Source organism: Ranitomeya imitator, chromosome 3 (genome assembly GCF_032444005.1).
Source record: "Ranitomeya imitator isolate aRanImi1 chromosome 3, aRanImi1.pri, whole genome shotgun sequence".
NCBI lineage: Eukaryota > Metazoa > Chordata > Amphibia > Anura > Dendrobatidae > Ranitomeya > Ranitomeya imitator.
Window position 1 is genome coordinate 310,629,860 of NC_091284.1, and position 23,819 is coordinate 310,653,678.

At 42.8% G+C, this 23,819-nt stretch overlaps 1 protein-coding gene across 1 annotated transcript in view; it reads right to left on the reverse strand.

Annotated features, from left to right (window-relative positions):
• Positions 1–354: 354 nt before the first annotated feature.
• LOC138669823 (metabotropic glutamate receptor 4-like) overlaps positions 355–23,819 on the reverse strand; it is a 269,231-nt gene continuing 245,766 nt past the window's right edge. Inside the window, exons 2-6 of the mRNA XM_069756599.1 lie at positions 4,903–5,119; positions 4,426–4,561; positions 2,879–3,033; positions 2,631–2,771; positions 355–569 (exon numbers count right to left, since the gene is read on the reverse strand). Coding sequence (XP_069612700.1) covers positions 355–569; positions 2,631–2,771; positions 2,879–3,033; positions 4,426–4,561; positions 4,903–5,119 — 864 coding nt within the window. The remainder of the gene's footprint in view (positions 570–2,630; positions 2,772–2,878; positions 3,034–4,425; positions 4,562–4,902; positions 5,120–23,819) is intronic.

The window sequence follows — 23,819 nt, forward strand, 5'->3', positions numbered from 1 at the left end:
GGGTTCTTCAGAACACTGGTTCTTGGGATTGCTGAGGGTTCCATCAGTTGTGTACTCAATGAACAGGAAGCTATAACCCATCCTATGGATAAGAAATAACTTCCAAACTTGAGAATACTCCTTTAAGGTGTATTTAGAGAAGCTAAGAATTGACTCTGTGCAAATATTTCTCAGCCTGAATATTGACTCAAGCAAATATGGCAGCAATCACCCAACGAACAAAAAGCTTATTCTTACGGTGACTGGATCACTTAAGTTAGTGTAAAAAATCACTGTTTTCGGTAGCGCATCACTCAATACAATCAGAGGATGTGCTGCCAATTTCATGATGCTATATGGGACAGAATAATCATGTTAATTGTTTTTACCTGTGAAATTGACATTACGAATATACTTCAATAGTTCAGCTCCATCCACTGGGTCCATGCGGCTGCACAATCCAACACTCCCAGGGCATACAGCTTTGTGTATGTTATGAAGGGCATGGGCCATTGCATACACTGCATCAATAACAAATTGTACCTTGCCTTCCTGTTCATAAGCAGATCCCACACCAATCCTTTCCTGATCTGTGTAAAATAGAAATGCAGATAAGTATACATTATATATATATAATATATGGATTGTAACACACTTGGGCACTAGAGAGCGCCATGGCAGTTATATAGGCAGACACAGTCCATATAAGGAAAACGTGGGGCTTTATTTTCAGCCAAAATTTTGCAACTAAAGCAACCGAAAAACAGCAAAGACTTGCCCGGCTAGGCGTTAACTAATACACCATACCTCTAACTCATGCTACTAGGGATGTGTGCAGGGCTTTTTTCTCCGGCAACTCAGCGTCTAGCACAATTAACTGATCTGCATATCCTTCTCATTACAATAAACTATATCAGCCGCGAGGCTGTGTCTCTCTGAAGCTTTCTCCAGCCTTTTCTGTGTCTTTAATGAGGCGACATCTCTCAGCTGAGCTGACTAAGCCTCCAGTACTACCCATACTACAGTGGGAGTGATTAATCCCATTACAAAATCCTCCTCATCACTTCCATAAAACCCTGCCTGGAACTACCATAGATAAAACGGCACACCACCTAAGCTGCTGCACCAATCAGTACTACCCGGTTTTAATATTTCACCCAGGTTATACAGCTCAAGCAAAAATTAAGAGACCACCACAACAAAACCCTGTCATGGGCAGCCCAATCTCCAGACCTGAACCCCATTGAAAACCTCTGGAATGTAATCAAGGGGATGATGGATAGTCACAAGCCATCAAAGAAGAACTGCTCAAATTTTTGTGTGAAAGACTGGTGGAAAGCATGCCAAGACGCATGAAAGCTGTGATTAAAATTCATGGTTATTCCACAAAATATTGATTTCTCAACTCTCCCTGATTTAAAACATTAGTATTGTTGTTTCTAAATGATTATGAGCTTGTTTTCTTTGCATTATTTGAGGTCTGAAAGCACTGGGGTTTTTTTTTTTTACCATTTTTCTTTGTCAAAAAAAAATACAAAATGTATTGCTTGGAAATTCAGAGACATGTTGTTATAAGTTTATAGAATTAAAGAACAATTTACATTTTACTCAAAAACATACCTATAAAAAGAAAAATCAGACAAACTGAATATTTTACAGTGGTCTCTTAATTTTTGCCAGAGCTGTATATATATATATATATATATATATATATATATATGTCTTTTAATAGGGTAAACGAAAAATTGATCTGGTGCCTTAGTCTATAAAATACCATGATTTTTGCAATTTGTGTTTAGATGGTAGCAACACATAGTGCTAAAGCCCCTTCAAACTGCTGCTAAGGTGCCACAAGAAGGACCTCAGCTGATCATATATTGATAACCTATCCTAAGAGAAAGTAACTTACATTTCAAGTGGAGCCCTGCACTTTTTGTGAAACAATATGAAGGTTCCGCTATATATGTGGATGCCCTGTGTACTGTCCTGTTATTTTAGACCGGACAACTCCTTTAACTTCATTACAAGACTGGACTGCGGATTCATCTGCAACATAATTGACTTTCTGAGGTTTTAAACAATCCACAACATGCTCTTTTTTCTCTACAGATTTTTTTCAAAACCCCATCCAGATGAATTGTACTGTTAGTTGCTGCAGATATGTGGTGCAGATTCCATTTGAATTAAAGGATTTGTCCACTACAAATATTTATACTAAAATTGGGCAAAAGGAAGTGTCAATTAATGGTCACCGACTGCTTGAAGCGGTCATGTGATGTGCCCCACCAGAAGAAGAAATGAGGAGACCACAGACGGCAAGACATGTAGGACTGGTGGGGATCCAGTAAGTGGCTTTCTGCATTTTTCTGCTTATTATACATTTCTCATAACAAACTTGCTTGTTTTTCCAAATTTTGGAAGTTAATTGATTGTGGTAAAGTTTTAGAAAGGAAACTATGGTTATTACAAATTTATGTAGATTTAGATTACAGATTTATTATACAATTAATTCAAAAAGTTCAAGTTTTTACTCCTGCATAGTTGCTCACATACCTTATTGCAAATCAAACACGGTAAAAGAGTATGATAAAACAAGTGTATGCTGCAAGACCAAACTCTAGAGTTGTTGACTGTTTCTATATGCAACTTACTGGTGCATTTCTTTCCATGACCACCTCTACGTAATGCATTTCTGCTCAGTCTGCAATGAAAATTGTCTTCCCAGAATTCAGCAAACCAGACATTCCTCCTATTATTGTCTAGTGTCCGACTAGTAAAGTAACGGTCAAACCCTAAGCAAGAGAAAAATCAAAATATAACATCACATTGGAGGATAAAGGAAACTTGAAGAAAAAGATGTTTAGAAGAAAAAACTAAATGTATGCTTATGTGAATAAACCTCTGACTGAAGCCCGCCTTGGTAGTATAGTGACTGCTCCTTCTGCCACTTCCTCCTGCTGAAGTACTGGAGAAATCTTTGAACCCCAACTGTCGGAGCCAACCCACATGAAGTGTCTGGTTTGATTTGCCCTCTTTGCTGCTGCAAGTACTCGCCTGTAGAAAATTACAGTAAAAAGTAAAAGTAAGATTTCTAAGAAAATCTCAGCCACAAGGACCAAAGTTTATCATACTTTGCATGTAGAACACAAGCAACAGACTTTCTGCTTAGTTGTGAACATAAGTTCACATCTGCAATGTAGAATAACACAGGCTTTTCTGAAATCTTTTTTTCATTGATGAAAACAAATAACAAGGTGAAATTAATTCTGTAAATTACTTTCTTGACTATAATTTAATTTAGACACTTTTCAGTTAGAAAACCTTAAAAATTAATCTAATATGTCATGAACACTGTCCTATTCAGGATCCATATGAAAAGATCCCAAAAACAGTGCTAATTTATGCCTACAATTCTTTATCATGGAGCAAAAGAAAAACGAAGAGACATAAAAGGTAGCTTGTCCTAAAGCATTCCATAATACTGAGCTATTCTCAGTAAAAACTATGATGACCCACAGAGGCAGCAAAAGCCAGCAAACACAGTGCAAACTGTACGGTCAGATGAGTCATGCAAATTGCATAAACTGCTGTAAAAAATATGACTATAGTAGTAGCATAGATACCAGGGAGGGGGGCAGAGGGGGAGGATGCCCTGGCCCCATGCTCAGAGGGGCCCATTCAGAGCTACCACTACTCTTAACTGTATCGGTGTGCACAGCATGCCAATATAATTAAGCTGTACAGTAAAGCAGGGAGACATGGCGTGACCAGCTCGGCATTGAATCTCCTGTGCATGGGCCGGTGCCTAATGTCAGTGGCTAATGTTTTGGTGGCTAATGTGAGGGCCGTTATACAATTTGGTGGCTAATCTAAGGGCCATTATACAATGTGGTGGGGGTTCATTTTACTGGGTTATGGGGGAGCAGTGGGGACATCATGCTGTGTATAGGGGCCCTGTGAGGGTGTCATACTGTGTACAGGGGAGTTGTGGGCCCATCATAATGTGCATAGGGGAGCTGAGGGCCCATCATACTGTGTATAGGTGAGCTTTTGTAACATCATACTGTGCAGAGGGATGCTTTGAGGACATCATACTGTGTATAGGGGAGCTGTAGGGGTATCATACTGTGTATAACAGAGCTGTGGTCCCATTGTACTGTGTATAGGGGAGCTGTGGGGACATTATACTGTGCGCCAGGGAGATATTGGCCCATTATGCTGTGCATAGGGGAGCTGTGGGCCCATCATATTGTGTATAGTGGAGCTATAGGCCCACTATACTGTGTAAAGGGGAGTTGTAATATTATACCTGCATATTAACGTATTTGGCTCCATATTTGTCCGGATAATTAGTAAAGTAAGGAATATTTCATATATACTTATTTATATTGTCAACACATGCATTTGGTAAAAGGGTGATACAAGAAATAAGTCACAATTTTTCACCTGATATCATCTTCACTTGCAAAGATGATGACAGCTCGGGCATTGGATGTCTCCAGAAGTCTTCGTATTATCTTATCATATTCTCCTGCCTTTGGCTCCCGAGGAATTTTAACTGATTGTGCTACACACAAACCTCCTGCAAATACAAGGCAAAAATCCTTTTTTATTGTGGTTTTAGAATTCCCTAACAAAAATTAAACACACAGTTTACATGAACCACAGTTGAACACTAATAGTCATTTTTATTTTCCCTTGAACATACACGCTACATAATTAATAAAGCTGTTTTTTTTAAGCAATGTTTATTACAAGAACCACAAATGACTATGCAATGTTGCAAAAGAGCCGATAAATTGTCTTAGTCAGTAAAGTGAGCAATGGATATGATAAAATAATACATGTCATTTTTTTTTTTTTTAAACTGCTTCTTCTACTATCACCACAGGTTAATTTCAAGAGCTAATTTTTGTCCCTTACCATCTTCCCTGGATTTCTGGATAAATGCCTCTACTCCACTTTCACCATAGCTGCCTTCAGAAGCAAGTGTTGACACATAACTCCACCTTAAGGCCTTGACAATATCCACCATGGCCTGAGCCTGATAGGTGTCAGATGGAACCACTCGAGAAAAAAAGTCATATCGACTGTTGTCACTAAGGTCAGGAGCAGTGGAAGCATAGCTCACTTGTGGAATCTAAGGAGATAGAAAATTAGGGAAGGGAGTTCAATAGAACAATAATGATAGAAGACAGGAGAAGGAAAGACTTTGATGAATGGGTCACATACAGAAACACTTTTATTATTGTCAATAATTGAATTTACCTCCAAACTGCATTACCAGCAAATGTGTAGAGGTACTTCATGTGGATTAAGCATCCGTGCATTGCTTTATATAAATGATAAAAGTAACAATGATTTACACATCTAAAAGAGCAGTTCTACAGTTTGTGGTCTTTTGCGTAGAACAAATATAAAGGGAATGTAGCAATTTTAAGTATGGCTGCTCTTTAATGTTTCAGATTACTTTTAGAAGAGAGAATTACAATGATTTTTATTTAAAAAGAACACAACTAGTTCCTGTAAGTTGGACATAAGCATAATATACAGTGACATTTAAAAGTTTGGGCACTACTGGTCAAAATTATTGTTATTGTGAATAGTTAAACAAGTTGAAGATCAAATGATCTCTGAAAGGCCTAAAGTTAAAGATGACATATTTCCTTTTTATTTTAGGCAATAAAAAATATATATATTTTTCATCTTATACATTTTAAAAATTACAAAAAGGAAAATGGGATGATGTAAAAGTTTGGGCACCCTTGGAGATTTGCATGCTTAAATAACTTTAACGGCTTCGTGACCGCCGATGGTAGATAAACGTCGGTGCTAGCAGGGCTTTGTGCAGCACCGTTTGTCTACAGTCAGCGGTTTTGTGCTGATCGGGGCCCCCACGTACTTTATAACGAGGGGATCCCATTGCAAAATGCTTCCTGTGACCCCCGACCTCATCGAGACCTGATTGGCTCAGGTCCTGATGATGTCAGTGTCACACCAGCCAATGAGACAAATCGGTAGGAAAGTTTGTTGTAGCAGCAAACTTTCCCAGGCAATCTGCTTCATAAAAATGCAGTTTCTCCTTAGATCTCCTGTCAGTGAGAGATTTGAGGAGAAACAGTGTTACAAGTGCTGCTGGCATCATCTGTGTCAGTCAGTGCTATTGCTATAAAGTTAAAAAGACAGATAAGGCAGATTAGGGTTTAGTGCTATAGTTAAGGTCAGTGTTAGGGTTACAGTTAGGGTTACTGTTAGGGTTACAGTTACGGTTAGGGTTACTGTTAGGCTAAAGTTAGGGTTACTGTTAGGGTTAGGGTTACTGTTAGGCTAAAGTTAGGGTTACTGTTAGGCTAAAGTTAGGGTTTATTCTAAAGTTAGGGTTAGGCTAAAGAATTAGGCTTTTCTCAATTGTCTCCCCAATAATTTGGTCACTTCAGTCACGTCACGTCAGTCACGTCAGTCACATCACTCAGTTACATCACTTCAGTCAGTCACGTCACGTCAGAGTTTTCTATTTCTGGAAAGAAAAATAAAAAGGAATAAAATGGCCCATCTGTATTAAAGTGCAGAGGAGGATTTTGCACTTTAATGCTCTGACAGTGAAGAAAGTGCAGTGTCAGATGGTGATGTGGATTTCGTGGGCTTTAGTAGCAGCGACAGTGATAGCTCAGTAACGAGCAGTGGTTCTTGTCCATCCTCACACACAAGGACCAGTAATAATAATAATTTTTATTTTTATATAGCGCTAACATATTCTGCAGCGCTTTACAGTTGGCACACATTATCATCGCTGTCCCCGATGGGGCTCACAATCTAAATTCCCTAGCAGTATGTTTTTGGAATGTGGGAGGAAGCTGGAGTACCCGGAGGAACCCACGCAAACATGGGAAGAACATACAGACTCTTTGCAGATGTTGTCCTTGGTGGGATTTGAACCCAGGACCCCAGCGCTGCATGGCTGCAGTGCTATCCACTGAGCCACCGTGCTGCCCAAAAAGGGCAAATAGCGCTTCTGGAGAAATGTCTCCAACTCAGGAAACAATGCCCAGTATTAGCGCTGTCCCTAGTGCTCGTGAATTGGCGCACACCAATGTCCAAGGGGCTTTGCCTCTTGATGCAGCATTTCCCAGATGGGAGGCTTCTGATTCGGCTACTCCATTCATCCCTAGTTTTAATGCTATTCCTGGTATAAATGTGGAGGTAGAAAATTTTGGACCAATTAATTTTTTTAATTTGTTTATGACAGATAGCTTGCTAGAGCATATTGTCCTACAGACAAATTTATATGCGTCCCAATTCATCAGCCAGAATCCACAATCCTATTATGCTAGGTCAAATTTATGGACACCAACTAATGTCCTAGAAATAAAAAATTTTTTAGGACTTACATTTGCTATGGGGCTTGTTAAAAAAACAAGCATTCGGTTCTATTGGCTCAACCGCCCTGTTGAAGCCACCCCTATGTTTCCTGCCATTCTTCCTAGGACCCGTTATGAAATGCTCATGAGGTTTTGGCATTTTAACGACAATAGTCAATCCCTGCCCAGAGATGCCCCAGAACATGACAGACTATTCAAAATCAGACCCCTCATCAAAGACTTGACAGAAAAGTTCTTAAAGCTCTACACCCCAACAGAAAACATTTCCATTCTAAAATTCAAAGGAAGACTGCACCTCAAGCAATTTATTCCTTCTAAGAGGGTGAGGTTTGGCATAAAGCTCTATAAAATATGTGAGAGTTCAACCGGATACACATCAGCTTTTCGCATTAATGAGGGGAAAGATATCGAACTAAACCCACCAGGATGCCCTACTTATCTGGGGACATCTGGAAAAATCATTTGGGAGCTGATGACTCCATTTTTACAAAAAGTCCATAATCTATATGTTGACAACTACTACACCAGCATACTCCTATTTAAAAAACTGGTTGAACATAACATAGGGGCTGGTGGGACCATTTGCAAAAACCGTCAGGGGTTTCCACAATCATTGGTCAACGAAAAGTTCCGAAAGGGGCAGTCATGGGCATTACGCAATTGAGAGCTGCTTGCCCTTAAGTAAAAGGATAAAAAAAAGTTTATCCTGAGCTCAATCCACACAGATGCCACAAGGGCCACTGAAGAACAGGGATCCACTACTCCAAAACCTGTGTCTGTCATTGACTACAACAAATATATGGGGGTTGTGGACCTTGCAGATCAGGTTCTACAGTCATACAAAGGTATCAAGAAAATCATACACCTGGTATAAAAAGTTAGGCATTTATTTGTTTCAGGTGGCCACATATAATTCTTTTGTGTTATACAAAAAAGCCGGAAATGCAGATACTTTCCTTAATTAGCAGGAAAAGGTAATTGAACATCTTGTTTTTGAAAATTTTGTCTCTGCCAATCCTTTAGAATCTGAAGATGTCAGAAGACTCACTGAGCAACATTTTCTAGCACCCATTCCAGGAACTGAAACAAGAAAGAACCCCCAGAGAAGATGTTGTGTATGTTCCAAGAGAGGAATGAGGCATGATACCCGCTATTATTGCCAACAATGCCTATCATTGCCAGCCTTATGCCTCCATGACTGCTTTAAAATCTTCCACACAAAACCACGTTTTTAAACTGTTTTGACATTCAAGCATTTGGTTTAATTAGTGACAGACATATTTGAGTAGAGCTGACTTAACAATTTCCGGGGGTAGGTGGGGGGATGTCTCCAGAGACACAAGCTGGGCACAATATATTGGGCACTACAATGACATTTTTGCAATTTTTGCTCTAAAACTTTCACTACGTGTTTCTGGAAATCATCCATGTAATGAAAATGGTCACTATATTCATGGATGAATTCCCAGAGGGGTGTCATTTTGAAAATTGGATCACTTCAGGGGGAATTCTGTTGTTCTGGCACTTAGCGGCTCTCCAAAGTGCCATAACAGCAGAATCCCCCTGAAGTGACCCCATTTTGGAAATGACATCCCTCTGCAAATTGCAAATGCCACCTCTCTGGACATTGGAAATGACACCCCTCTGAGAATTCATCTGAGTGTATTGACCATTTACCTCTCAACCTATTTTCCAATGTAAGATTTTTCTTCACTGCCCAATGGTATAATTTTCTATGGAACAGATGTGGTGTCAGTATGCTCACTGCACCACTAGAAGAATTCATTCAGGGAAGAATTTAGAATTTTTTAAAATGCAGTCACTTTAGGGGGATTATGCTGTTCTGGTACCTCAGGGGCTCTGACAATGTGACATGACACCATCAAAACATTCCAGCAAAATCTGAACTCCAATATGGCGCTACTTCCCTTCCGAGCTCTGCCATGCGCACAAACAGTGGTTTACACCCATATATGGAGTGTCACCATACTGAGGACAAATTGCACAATAACTTCTGGGGTCCAATTTCTCCTGTTATCCTTTGGAAAAATAATTGAGGGCAAAAAGATCATTTTTTGTGGAAAAAATATGATTTTTTATTATAATGGCTCTAGGTTATTAACTTCTGTGAAGCACTTGGGGGTTCATAGTGCCCACCACACATCAAGATAAGTTCCATGGGGTGTCTAGTTTCATAAATGGGGTCATTTGTTGGGGGTTTCCACTGTTTAGGCATGTCAGGGGCTCTGACAATGTGACATGTCACGCACAAACAATTCCAGCAAAATCTGCTCTCCAATATGGCGCTCCTTCCCTTCCAAGCCCTGCCGTGCGCCCAAACAGTAGTATTCTCACACATATGGGGTATCGACGTGTTCAGGAGAAATTGCACAACAAATTTTGTGAAGCAATTTCTCCTGTTACCCTTATGAAAATGCAAAATATGGAGCTAAAAAGATTTATTTGTGAAAAATGTTATTTTTTTTATTTCCACGGCTCTATGATATAAAACTTCTGTGAAGCACCTGTGGGTTCAAGATGCTCAATACACATCTAGATAAGTTCCCTAAGGGGTTTAGTATACAAAATGGGGTCAATTGTTGGGGTTTAGACTGTTTAGGCATGTTAGGGGTTCTCCAAACGCAACATGTATCCGTTATCGATTCCAGCCAATTTTGCATTCCAAAAGTCAAATGGCGCTCCTTCCCTTCTGAGCCCTGCGGTGTGCCCAAACAGTAGATTTTGCCCAACAAATGGGGTATCGGCATGCTCAGGAGAAATTGCAAAACAAAATGTATAGTCCATTTTCTCCTGTTACCCTTGTGAAAGTAAAAATAATAGGTCTAAAGGAAAATTTTTGTGAAAGAAAAGCAAATGTTTATTTTTTCTTCCACATTCCATTCATTCATGTGAAGCACCTGAAGGGTTAATAAACTTCTACAATGTGGTTTTGAGTACCTTGAGGGGTGCAGTTTTTATAATGGTGTCACTTTTGGGTATTTTCTGTCATATTGACCCCCCAAACTCACTTCAAATGTGAGGTGGTCCCTAAAAATAAATGATTTTGTATATTTTGTTGTAAAAATGAGAAATCGCTGGCCAACTTTTAACCCTTATAACTTCCTTACAAAAAATGTTGTATCCAAAATTGTTCTAATGTAAGGTAGACATGTGGGAAATGTTATTTATTAACTATTTTGTGTGATATCACTGTCTGATTTAAGGGCATAAAAATTAAAAGTTTGAAAATTGCTAAATTTTCTAAATTGTTGCCAAATTTCCATTTTTTTAACAAATAAACGCAAGTCACATCAAATAAATTTTACCACTATCATGAAGTACAATGTATCAAAAGAAAACATTCTCAGTATCATCGGGATCAATTGAAGTGTTCAAGAGTTATGACCTCATAAAATGACACTGGTCAGAATTTAAAAAAATTGGCCCGGTCACGAGGGTAAAAACAGGCTCTGGCACGAAAGGGTTAACCAAGATGTTAGGATTGGTGGAACGCACCAAATATATATTTATTAGAAGAAGTTGGTGCGTTCGCAACCCGGGATCCACCGTGCAGGAAAGAACCTGCTGCTAGATATGGCGGTACAATACAGTAGTATAAACAGACTCTGTTACTTCACAGAGTCTGTTAGCAAGATAATGCTGTGCCCTGTTAAGCTCACAGAGGAACACAGCTACTTAGTAGAGCAGATAGTGGTCATGCAGTCAAATGCAAACATGCATCTCCTCTCCGGTGGAGCCGGAATTCTAATGGCTATACGCCAGCCCTGAATCCACTCACATGAAACTCCTCGCCGGAGGTGCCAGCATTCTAGGGGCTTATTTCAGCCGGGTCCCTGAATACACACACACAAAACTCCTCGCCGGAGGTGCCAGCATTCTAGGGGCCTATTTCAGCCGGGTCCCTTACTGCATACAAACATGACCACACTGGCGCTGAGCTCATACATAAATTGATTGTCACGGGGCTACTGCGACAGAGAGGTTCCAGAGAACCGCAGCGCTCTGAGCCTCGTTCACACACGATGAACAGAAGCTCTTCTCCTGAGTTCTGACCTGGCTGTCTTGTGCCAGCAGGGCAGGAGTTAAACCTTGTGACTGAAGGTGCTGAGAGCTAGGTCTCTCAGCAGATTAGGTTTTGGTAATCATCGCTCCTATATAGACTCAGCTTTGTCTTCAACTGTTGTCAGTGATCAGTTCTGCTGCCTGGCTTGGAGGTTGAAGGAGTGTGGTGTTTTGGAGCTTGGATGTTTATTTACAGAGATTGGTGTCTGCTGTTTTGGTTGCATGTTAAACCTGTTTTCCTTCCTAGTTTTTTCCTTCTCTTCCCTTCTCTGTGTTACCTCTGTGGTTGTGTGAGTATTTGGTGAGTTTGAGACTTTTACTTACCTTGTCTGTATACCCTTTTTATTGTTGTATTTATACCCTGGTACAGTCCTCCTCCCTTGGGGGGAGAGGGGGCCACTAATAGGGCCTGCACAGGAGACAGGGATACGCTGGCGGCACGGGCCTCCTAACCATCATAGGTACCCCTGAGATATGGGAAAGCCAATGCCCCTTATAGTGGCAGGGACAGGTGCGGATCCCCGTACGCCGTCCTACCCCTTATCGCCGTTATCGGCGTGACATTGATACTAGTGCATGGCCGTGTGGTCATGCGCACCTTTTATAGCTGCAGCAAGTACAGGACCTTCCTAGAAGGACCAATGAGAGGCTGCCACAGATGTTGAGCACACCATTGCAAGGACGCGAGCAGACCCCGGGAGGTCCGCCAGGCACGGCCTCAGAAGATGGGCTCCACATACTCACCAGGTACAGGGACGATGGGCCATTAAGAAGCAAGCACTTCTCTTGAAAGCTGCTTCTCTCTGCTGCCACTGACACCAGCAGTCCCCCTGCCATGTGGTGCTTCCAGTATCCTGGATAGACCGAGGTAGGGGACCCCTGCTACCTGAATCAGTCTTCCAGGAGTGGGCTATCTTTTATTCTTCGACCTACTTCACAAGGCCTGCCGGAAGAGCTTCCTCTGTCAGGGACAGGAAACCAACTGATGTGGGAGAGAGGTGCCGCCCTTTTATGTCTGTAGGTTTCCTGTCTCTGAAGGGCGGATCCCCTCTCTCATGGTGCTGTCATGGCGACTGAATAAATTGACTTTTTCTACTTCTCTTTAACCCCTCATGACCTGGAGTATTTTAGTTTTTTCGTTTTCGTTTTTCGCTCCCCTAATTCCCAGAGCCATATCTTTTTTTTTCCTTCAATATGGCCAAGTGAGGGCATGATTTTATGCGGCACGAGTTGTACTTTTGAACTACATCATTGGTTTTAGCATGTCATGTGCTAGAAAACGGGAAATAAATTCCAAGTGCGGTGAATTTACAAAAAAAGTGCAATCCCACACTTGTTTTTTGTTTGGCTTTTTTGCTAGGTTCACTAAATGCTAAAACTGACCTGCCATTTTGATTCTCCAGGTCATTACGAGTTCATAGACACCAAATATGTCTAGGTTATTTTTTATCTAAGTGGTGAAAAGAAATTCCAAACTTTGCTAAAAAAAAACAAAAAAAATGTGCCATATTCCAATACCCGTAGAGTCTCCATTTCTCATGATCTGGGGTCGCGTGAGGGCTTATTTTTTGCGTGCCGAGCTGTCGTTTTTAATTACGGTATACCATTTTTGTGCAGATACCTTCTTTTGTTTGCCCATTATTGCATATTAATGCAATGTCATGGCGACCAATAAAACGTAATTCTGGTGTTTCAAATTTTTTTCTCGCTACGCCGTTTAGCGATCAGGTCAATCCTTTTTTTTTATTGATAGATCGGGCGATTCTGAACTCGGCGACACCAAATATGTGTATATTTGATTTTTTTATTGTTTTATTTTGAATGGGGCGTAAGGGGGTGATTTAAACTTTTATATTTTTTTTTCATATTTTTTAAAATATTTTTTTTTTACTTTTGCCATGCTTCAATAGTCTCCATGGGAGGCTAGAAGCTAGCACAACTCGATCGGCTCAGCTACATAGGAGCGAAATTCAGATCGCCCTTATATAGCTAAATTCCTGCATTGCTATGAGCGCCAACCACAGGGAGGTGCTCATAGCAATCCGGCATCAACAACCGTAGAGGTCTCAAGGAGATCTCTGGTTGTTATGCTGATGCATCTCTGACCCCACATTATGTGACGGGGGTCAGCGATGCGCTCATTTCCGATAGTTAAATGCTGCTGTCAGCGTTTGACAGCGGCATTTAACTAGTTAATAGCGGCGGGTGAATCGCGATTCCACCTGCCGCTATTGCGGGCACATGTCAGCTGTTCAAAACAGCTAACTTGTCCTGGCTTTGATGCGGGCTCACAGCTGGAGCCGGCATCAATGCAGGGGATCTGACCTAGGACGTACTATCCCGTCCAAGGTCAGAAAGGGATTAAGCAATTAAGCAAGGATATAATAAATCGTATGGTGCCCCAGACAAATTTGTATGCATATCAATTTTTTCCAACAAAATCCAAAGTCATATGCCAGATGGACCCCTGTAAATTCAGCAGAAATTATGTCATTTCAGGGCATTGTGTTTGATTTGGGCATAGTAAAAAAAAACCAAAGCTTTAAAAATACTGGAGTACTGATACGGTGGCTTGCAAAAGTATTAACCTCTTGGCATTTTTTCATGTTTTGCTACCTTACAATGTGACAGGTTTGTGCCATTAACTGGTTACATCATCTCTTCTGGTGGTCTTTGGTATCCAGACAGAGTTTCCTCCATATTGGATTGGCTACAGCCAGTTTCTCAAGTCTCTCTAAAGATTCCTTGGTTTTACGTATTAGTAACGTCAGTTTATTACAAACTACTCTCAAGCCCTGCTGAAGGAACTCACTTGGAAGGGTGGTAATTCCTGGAACTTATCAGAATCTGCTGTTTGAGCTTTTAACCCCTTAGTGACAGAGCCAATTTGGTACTTAATGACCGAGCCAATTTTTGCAATTCTGACCACTGTCAATTTATGAGGTTATAACCCTGGAATGCTTCAACGGATCCCGCTGATTCTGAGACTGTTTTTTCGTGACATATTGTACTTCATGTTAGTGGTAACATTTCTTCGATATTACTTGTGATTAATTATGAAAAAAACGGAAATATGGCGAAAATTTAAAAAATTTTGCAATTTTCAAACTTTGTACTTTTATGCCCTTAAATCAGAGAGGTATGTCACAAAAAATAGTTAATAAATAACATTTCCCACATGTCTACTTTACATCAGCACAATTTTGGAAACAAAATTTTTTTTTGTTAGGGAGTTATAAGGGTTAAAAGTTGACCAGCAATTTCTCATTTTTACAACACCTTTTTTTTTAGGGACCACATCACATTTGAAGTCATTTTGAGGGGTCTATATGATAGAAAATAACGAAGTGTGACACCATTCTAAAAACTACACCCCTCAAGGTTCTCAAAACCACATTCAAGAAGTTTATTAACCCTTTACATGCTTCACAGGAACTGAAACAATGTGGAAGGAAAAAATGAACATTTAACTTTTTTTTGCAAACATTTTAATTCAGAACCATTTTTTTTATTTTCACAAGTATAAAAACAGAAATCTAACCATAAATTTTGTTATGCAATTTCTCCTGAATACGCCAATACCCCATATGTGGAGGTAAACCACTGTTTGGGCGCAGCGCAGAGCTTGGAAGTGAAGGAACGCCGTTTTACTTTTTCAATGTAGAATTGGCAGGAATTGAGATCGGACGCCATGTCGCGTTTGGAGAGCCCCTGATGTGCCTAAACAGTGGAAACCCCCCACAAGTGACACCATTTTGGAAACTAGACCCCTTACGAAACTTATCTAGATGTGTGTTGAGAACTTTGAATGCCCAAGTGCTTCACAGAAGTTTATAACGTTGAGCCGTGAAAATAAAAAAAATCGCATTTTTTCTACGAAAATGATTTTTTGCCCCCAAATTTTTATATTCACAAGGGTAACAGGAGAAATTAGACCACAAAAGTTGTAGTGCAATTTCTCCTGAGTACGTCGATACCCCATATGTGGGGGTAAACCACTGTTTGGGCGCACTGCAGAGCTTGGAAGAGAAGGAGTGCCGTTTTACTTTTTCAATGTAGAATTGTCTGGAATTGGGATTGGACGCCATGTCGCGTTTGGAGAGCCCCTGATGTGCCTAAACAGTGGAAATCCCCCACAAGTGACCCCATTTTGGAAACTAGACCCCTAATGGAACTTATCTAGATGTGTGGTGAGAACTTTGAATGCCCAAGTGCTTCACAGAAGTTTAGAATGCAGAGTCGTGAAAATATAAAATATTTTTTTTTTCCACAAAAAAGATTTTTTAGTCCCCAAGTTTTTATTTTCACAAGGGTAACAAGAGAAATCAAACCCCAAATGTTGTTGTCCAATTTGTCCTGAGTATGCTGGTACCCCATATGTGGGGGTAAACCACTGTTTGGGCGCACGGCAGAGCTTGGAAGGAAGGAGCGCCGTTTTGGAATGCAGACTTTGATAAAATGGTCTGCGGGCGTTTTGTTGCGTTTGCAGAGCCCCTGATGTACCTAAACAGTAGAAACCCTCCGCAAGTGACCCCATTTTGGAAACTAGACCCCCCATGGAACTTATCTAGATATGTGGTGAGAACTTTGAATGCCCAAGTGCTTCACAGAAGTTTAGAATGCAGAGTCGTGAAAATAAAAAAATATTTTTTTTCCACAAAAAAGATTTTGTAGCCCCCAAGTTTTTATTTTCACAAGGGTAACAGGAGAAATTGGACCCCAAAAGTTGTTGTGCAATTTATCCCGAGTACGCTGATGCCCCATATGTGGGGGTAACCCACTGTTTGGGCGCACGGCAGAGCTCAGAAGGGAGGGAGCACCATTTGACTTTTTGAGCGCAAAATTGGCTGTCGTGTTTGGAGACCCCCTGATGTAACTAAACAGTGGAAACCCCCCAATTCTAGCTCCAACCCTAACCTCAACACACCCCTAACCCTAATCCCAACCCGATCCATAATCCTAATCACTAACCCTAACGATAATCACAACCCTTACCCCAAAACAACCCTAATGTCAACCCTAACCATAACCCTAATCAAAACCCTAAATCCAACACACCCCTAATCCTAATCTCAACCCTAACCTCAAACCTAACCCTAATCCCAATACACCCCTAATCACAACCCTAATCTTAGCCCTAATCCCAAACCTAACCCTAATCCCAAGCGTAACCCTAATACCAACCCTAACCCTAATACTAACCCTAATCCAAACCCTAACCCTAATCCCAACTCTAACCCTAACTTTAGCCCCAACCCTAACCCTAACCCTAAGGCTACTTTCACACTTGCGTCGTTTGGCATCCATCGCAATCCGTCGTTTTGGACAAAAAATGGATCCTCCAAATGTGCCCGCAGGATGCGCTTTTTTGCCCATAGACTTGTATTGCCGACAGATCGTGACGGATGGCCACACGTCGCGTCCGTCGTGCACTGGATCAGTTGTCTTTTGGCGGACTGTCGGCACAAAAAACGTTCAATGTAACTTTTTTTGTACGTCGCGTCCGCCATTTCTGACTGCACATGCGTGGCCGTAACTCCGCCCCCTCCTCCCCAGGACATAGATTGGGCAGCGGATGCGTTGAAAAACTACATCCGCTGCCCACGTTGTGCACAATTTTCACAACGTGCGTCGGTATGTCGGGCCGACGCATTGCGACGGCCCCGTACCGACGCATTGCGACGGCCCCGTACCGACGTAAGTGTGAAAGAACCCTAACCCTAAATTTAGCCCCAACCCTAACCCTAAATTTAGCCCCAACCCTAACCTTAGCCCTAACCCTAGCCATAGCCCTAACCCTAGCCCTAACCCTAGCCCTAACCCTAGCCCTAACCCTAGCCCTAGCCCTAACCCTAGCCCTAACCCTAGCCCTAATCCTAACCCTAACCCTAGCCCTAACCTAACCCTAGCCCTAACCCTAGCTCTAGCCCTAACCCTAACCCTAGCCCTAACCCTAGCCCTAGCCCTAACCCTAATTTTAGCCCCAACTGCTGTTCTCCTGCCGGCCGGCAGATGGAGACAGATGGCGGGCGCACTGCGCATGCACCCGCCATTTTCTTTTGCCAGCGGCCAGGAGGAGCAGCAGGAGGACCCAGGGACACAGGTGAGTATGATAGGGTCCCCGAATCCCCCTATTTCTCTGTCCTCTGATGTGTGATCACATCAGAGGACAGAGAATTACACTTTGATTTTTTTTTTTTTTGCGGTCGCCGGTAAACAGTTAATTACCGGCGATCGCAAAACAGGGGTCGGTAAAACCGACCCTGATCATGTTCTTTGGGGTCTCGGCTACCCCCGGCAGCCGAGACCCCAAAGTTTCTCCCGGGGCCGGCCAGTGGGCGCACTGCGCATGCGCCCGCCATTTTGAAGATGGCGGCGCCCACCGGGAGCCACAAGGAGCATCGGGGAAGATAGGTGAGTATCGGGGGGCTATCTGGGACCCCTTTTCTCTGTCCTCTGATGTGCGATCACATCGGAGGACAGAGAAATTAAAAAGAGATCGCATTTTTGTTTTTTTTGCGTTCGCCGGTAAACGGTTAATTACCGGCGATCGCAAATGCGGGGTTGGTTAAAAACCCCCCGAATCATGTTCTCTGGGGTCTCGGCTACCCCCAGCAGCCGAGACCCCGGAGAAAATCCGACTCTGGGGGGCGCTATTCACTTTTTCCACCTTAGCAGCCACCGTTAAAAGGCGTATCGGCGGTCGCTAAGGGGTTAAAGAACTCAAGCCTTGTTTTTCTAGTGCCTCCATCTTGTACAGTCCTATTGTAAAAATTCACTGCTTCCTTCAATTGGATGCCTCCAATTCTCTCTCAAAATTCCTCTAGTGCAAGAAATCATCCCTCTGGATTCTTCTGCAGGAAATTTCCTCCAGCAGAGTGGAATTATTCCATTGGTGATGGTGAACTCTTAGCCATAACATTGGGCTTTGAGGAATGGTGACATCTTTTTGAAGGAGCGATGTTCCCAGTGACTATCTATACTGACCACAAAAACCTGGAGTATCTATAATCTGCTCATTTGACTTTATCCTCACCTATCACAGAGCTGGGAGAAACCAAAGAGCTGACACCATATCCAGGTCCTTTGATCAATTTGATGCTCCTGATGATCCGCCTTCACATGACTTTAGATGCAATTAAACAGAAACGTATGGTTGCTGTCATCTCTTCCTCCCATTCACCATATAAGGGAAGTTCTCGTTTGTCAAAGACACTCAGCCGGAATATCTTATCCTGGACTCACTCATCTCTCTCACCATCCAGATGTCAAACTTCTCTCACATTTGTATTGGTAGCACAAATAGAGACAAGACATCCCACCCTCAGTGTGCGCAGTTCAAACCTTCTAATCCATCACTTCTCAATAATCTTCAGCCTCTTCCAATGCAATCTTTGGGTTGAGTGTTATGATTAGGTAATTCAGAATTACAATGGACCTTGAAGTTCAGAGCACACAAAGTGACCTGATAATAACCAAAAGACATAGGACGTGGGAACTCTGCTGACCGCAATCCCTAATCCTATCCAACCCCTCCAAAGGCAGCCGTGGATTGCGCCTAACGCTCCCTATGCAACTCGGCACAGCCTGAGAAACTAGCTAGGCCTAAGATAGAAAAATAAGCCTACCTTGCCTCAGAGAAATACCCCAAAGGAAAAGGCAGCCCCCCACATATAATGACTGTGAGTAGAGATGAAAATACAAACGCAGAGATGAAATAGATTTAGCAAAGTGAGGCCCAACTTACTGAACAGACCGAAGATAGGAAAGATAACTTTGCGGTCAACACAAAACCCTACAAACAACGACGCAGAGGGGCAAAAAGACCCTCCGCACCGACTAACGGTACGGAGGTGCTCCCTCTGCGTCCCAGAGCTTCCAGCAAGCAAGAAAAACCAAATAAGCAAGCTGGACGGAAAAAATAGCAAACAAAAATAACACAAGCAAAACTTAGCTTATGAAGAGCAGACAGGCCACAGGAACGATCCAGGAGGAAGCAAGACCAACACTAGAACATTGCCTGGAGGCCAGGAGCAAAGCACTAGGTGGAGTTAAATAGAGCAGCACCTAACGACTTCACCACATCACCTGAGGAAGGAAACTCAGAAGCCGCAGTACCACTTGTGACCACAGGAGGGAGCTCTGCCACAGAATTCACAACAGTACCCCCCTCCCTTGAGGAGGGGTCACCGAACCCTCACCAGAGCCCCCAGGCCGACCAGGATGAGCCATATGAAAGGCACGAACAAGATCGGCAGCATGAACATCAGAGGCAAAGACCCAGGAATTATCTTCCTGACCATAACCCTTCCACTTAACCAGATACTGGAGTTTCCGTCTCGAAACACGAGAATCCAAAATCTTCTCCACAATATACTCCAACTGCCCCTCCACCAAAACCGGGGCAGGAGGATCAACAGATGGAACCATAGGTGCCATGTATCTCCACAACAATGACCTATGGAATACATTATGGATGGAAAAAGAATCTGGAAGGGTCAAACGAAAAGACACAGGATTAAGAACCTCAGAAATCCTATACGGACCAATGAAACGAGGCATAAACTTAGGAGAGGAAACCTTCATAGGAATATGACGAGATGACAACCAAACCAAATCCCCAACACGAAGTCGGGGACCCACACAGCGTCTGCGATTAGCGAAACGTTGAGCCTTCTCCTGGGACAAGGTCAAATTGTCCACTACATGACTCCAAATCTGCTGTAACCTGTCCACCACCGTATCCACACCAGGACAGTCCGAAGACTCAACCTGCCCTGAAGAGAAACGAGGATGGAACCCAGAGTTGCAGAAAAACGGCGAAACCAAGGTAGCCGAGCTGACCCGATTATTAAGGGCGAACTCAGCCAAAGGCAAGAAGGACACCCAATCATCCTGATCAGCAGAAACAAAGCATCTCAGATATGTTTCCAAGGTCTGATTGGTTCGTTCGGTCTGGCCATTAGTCTGAGGATGGAAAGCCGAGGAAAAAGACAAATCAATGCCCATCCTAGCACAAAAAGCTCGCCAAAACCTCGAAACAAACTGGGAACCTCTGTCAGAAACGATGTTCTCTGGAATGCCATGCAAACGAACCACATGCTGGAAGAACAATGGCACCAAATCAGAGGAGGAAGGTAATTTAGACAAGGGTACCAAATGGATCATCTTAGAGAAGCGATCACAAACCACCCAAATGACCGACATTTTTTGAGAGACGGGGAGATCCGAAATAAAATCCATAGAGATATGTGTCCAAGGCCTCTTCGGGACCGGCAAGGGCAAAAGCAACCCACTGGCACGAGAACAGCAGGGCTTAGCCCGAGCACAAATCCCACAGGACTGCACAAAAGAACGCACATCCCGCGACAGAGATGGCCACCAAAAGGATCTAGCCACTAAATCTCTGGTACCAAAGATTCCAGGATGACCAGCCAACACCGAACAATGAACCTCAGAAATAACTTTATTCGTCCACCTATCAGGGACAAACAGTTTCTCCGCTGGGCAACGATCAGGTTTCTTAGCCTGAAATTTTTGCAGCACCCGCCGCAAATCAGGGGAGATGGCAGACAAAATTACTCCCTCTTTGAGAATACCCGCCAGCTCAGACAAACCCGGAGAGTCGGGCACAAAACTCCTAGACAGGGCATCCGCCTTCACATTTTTAGAGCCCGGAAGGTACGAAACCACAAAGTCAAAATGGGAAAAAAACAGCGACCAACGAGCCTGTCTAGGATTCAACCGTTTGGCAGAGTCGAGATAAGTCAAGTTCTTGTGATCAGTCAAGACCACCACGCGATGCTTAGCTCCTTCAAGCCAATGACGCCTCGAATGCCCACTTCATGGCCAGCAACTCTCGATTGCCAACATCATAATTTCGCTCAGCAGGCGAAAACTTCCTGGAAAAGAAGGCACATGGTTTCATCACCGAGCAATCAGAACTTCTCTGCGACAAAACAGCCCCCGCTACAATTTCAGAAGCATCAACCTCGACCTGGAACGGAAGCGAAACATCTGGTTGACACAACACAGGGGCAGAAGAAAAACGACGCTTTAACTCTAGAAAAGCTTCCACAGCAGCAGAAGACCAATTGACCACATCAGCACCCTTCTTGGTTAAATCAGTCAACGGTTTAGCAATACTAGAAAAATTACAGATGAAGCGACGATAAAAATTAGCAAAGCCCAGGAACTTTTGCAGACTCTTCAGAGATGTCGGCTGAGTCCAATCATAGATGGCCTGGACCTCAACAGGGTCCATCTCGATAGTAGAAGGGGAAAAAATGAACCCCAAAAATGAAACCTTCTGAACACCAAAGAGACACTTTGATCCCTTCACAAACAAAGAATTAGCACGCAGGACCTGGAACACCATTCTGACCTGCTTCACATGAGACTCCCAATCATCCGAGAAGACCAAAATATCATCCAAGTATACAATCAGGAATTTATCCAGGTACTCTCGGAAGATGTCATGCATAAAGGACTGAAACACCGATGGAGCATTGGCAAGTCCGAAAGGCATAACTAGGTACTCAAAATGGCCCTCGTGCGTATTAAATGCAGTTTTCCATTCATTGCCCCGCTTAATACGCACAAGATTATACGCACCACGAAGATCTATCTTGGTGAACCAACTAGCCCCCTTGATCCGAGCAAACAAATCAGATAGCAGCGGCAAGGGGTACTGAAATTTGACCGTGATTTTATTTAGAAGGCAGTAATCTATACAAGGTCTCAGCGAACCATCCTTCTTGGCCACAAAAAAGAACCCCGCTCCCAATGGCGACGATGACGGGCGAATATGACCTTTCTCCAAGGACTCCTTCACGTAACTCCGCATAGCGGCGTGCTCAGGTACAGATAAATTAAACAGTCGACCTTTAGGAAACTTACTACCAGGAATCAAATCGATATCACAATCACAATCCCTATGCGGAGGTAGGGCATTGGACTTGGGCTCAACAAATACATCTCGGTAATCAGACAAGAACTCTGGGACCTCAGAAGGGGTGGATGATGAAATAGACAGAAATGGGACATCACCATGTACCCCCTGACAACCCCAGCTGGACACAGACATTGATTTCCAATCTAATACTGGGTTATGGACTTGTAGCCATGGCAACCCCAACACGACCACATCATGCAGATTATGCAACACCAGAAAGCGAATATCCTCCTGATGTGCAGGAGCCATGCACATGGTCAGCTGGGTCCAGTACTGAGGCTTATTCTTGGCCAAAGGCGTAGCATCAATTCCTCTCAATGGAATAGGACACTGCAAGGGCTCCAAGAAAAACCCACAACGCCTAGCATACTCCAAGTCCATCAAATTCAGGGCTGCGCCTGAATCCACAAATGCCATGACAGAATAAGATGACAAAGAGCAGATCAAAGTAACGGACAAAAGAAATTTTGACTGTACCGTACCAATGGTGGCAGACCTAGCGAACCGCTTAGTGCACTTAGGACAATCGGAGATAGCATGAGTGGAATCACCACAGTAGAAACACAGCCCATTCTGACGTCTGTGTTCTTGCCGTTCAACTCTGGTCAAAGTCCTATCGCACTGCATAGGCTCAGGTTTATGCTCGGATAATACCGCCAAATGGTGCACAGATTTACGCTCACGCAAGCGTCGACCGATCTGAATGGCCAAAGACATAGACTCATTCAGACCAGCAGGCATGGGAAATCCCACCATGACATCCTTAAGGGCTTCAGAGAGACCCTTTCTGAAAATAGCTGCCAGCGCACCTTCATTCCATTGAGTGAACACGGACCACTTTCTAAACTTCTGACAAGAAATCTCTATCTCATCCTGACCCTGACACAGAGCCAGCAAATTTTTCTCTGCCTGATCCACCGAATTAGGTTCATCGTACAGCAATCCGAGCGCCAGGAAAAACGCATCAATATTACATAATGCAGGATCTCCTGGCGCAAGGGAAAATGCCCAGTCTTGAGGGTCGCCACGTAATAAAGAAATAATGATCCTAACTTGTTGAACTGGGTCACCAGAGGAGCGAGGTTTCAAAGCCAGAAACAGTTTACAATTATTTTTGAAACTCAGAAATTTAGCTCTATCTCCAGAAAACAAATCAGGAATAGGAATTCTTGGTTCTAACATAGAATTCTGAACCACAAAGTCTTGAATATTCTGTACTCTTGCAGTGAGATGATCCACACATGAAGACAGACCTTTAACGTCCATCACTACACCTGTGTCCTGAACCACCCAAATGTCTAGGGGAAAAAAAAGGCAAAACACAGTGCAAAGAAAAAAAAATGGTCTCAGAACTTCTTTTTTCCCTCTATTGAGAAGCATTAGTACTTTGGGCCTCCAGTACTGTTATGATTAGGTAATTCAGA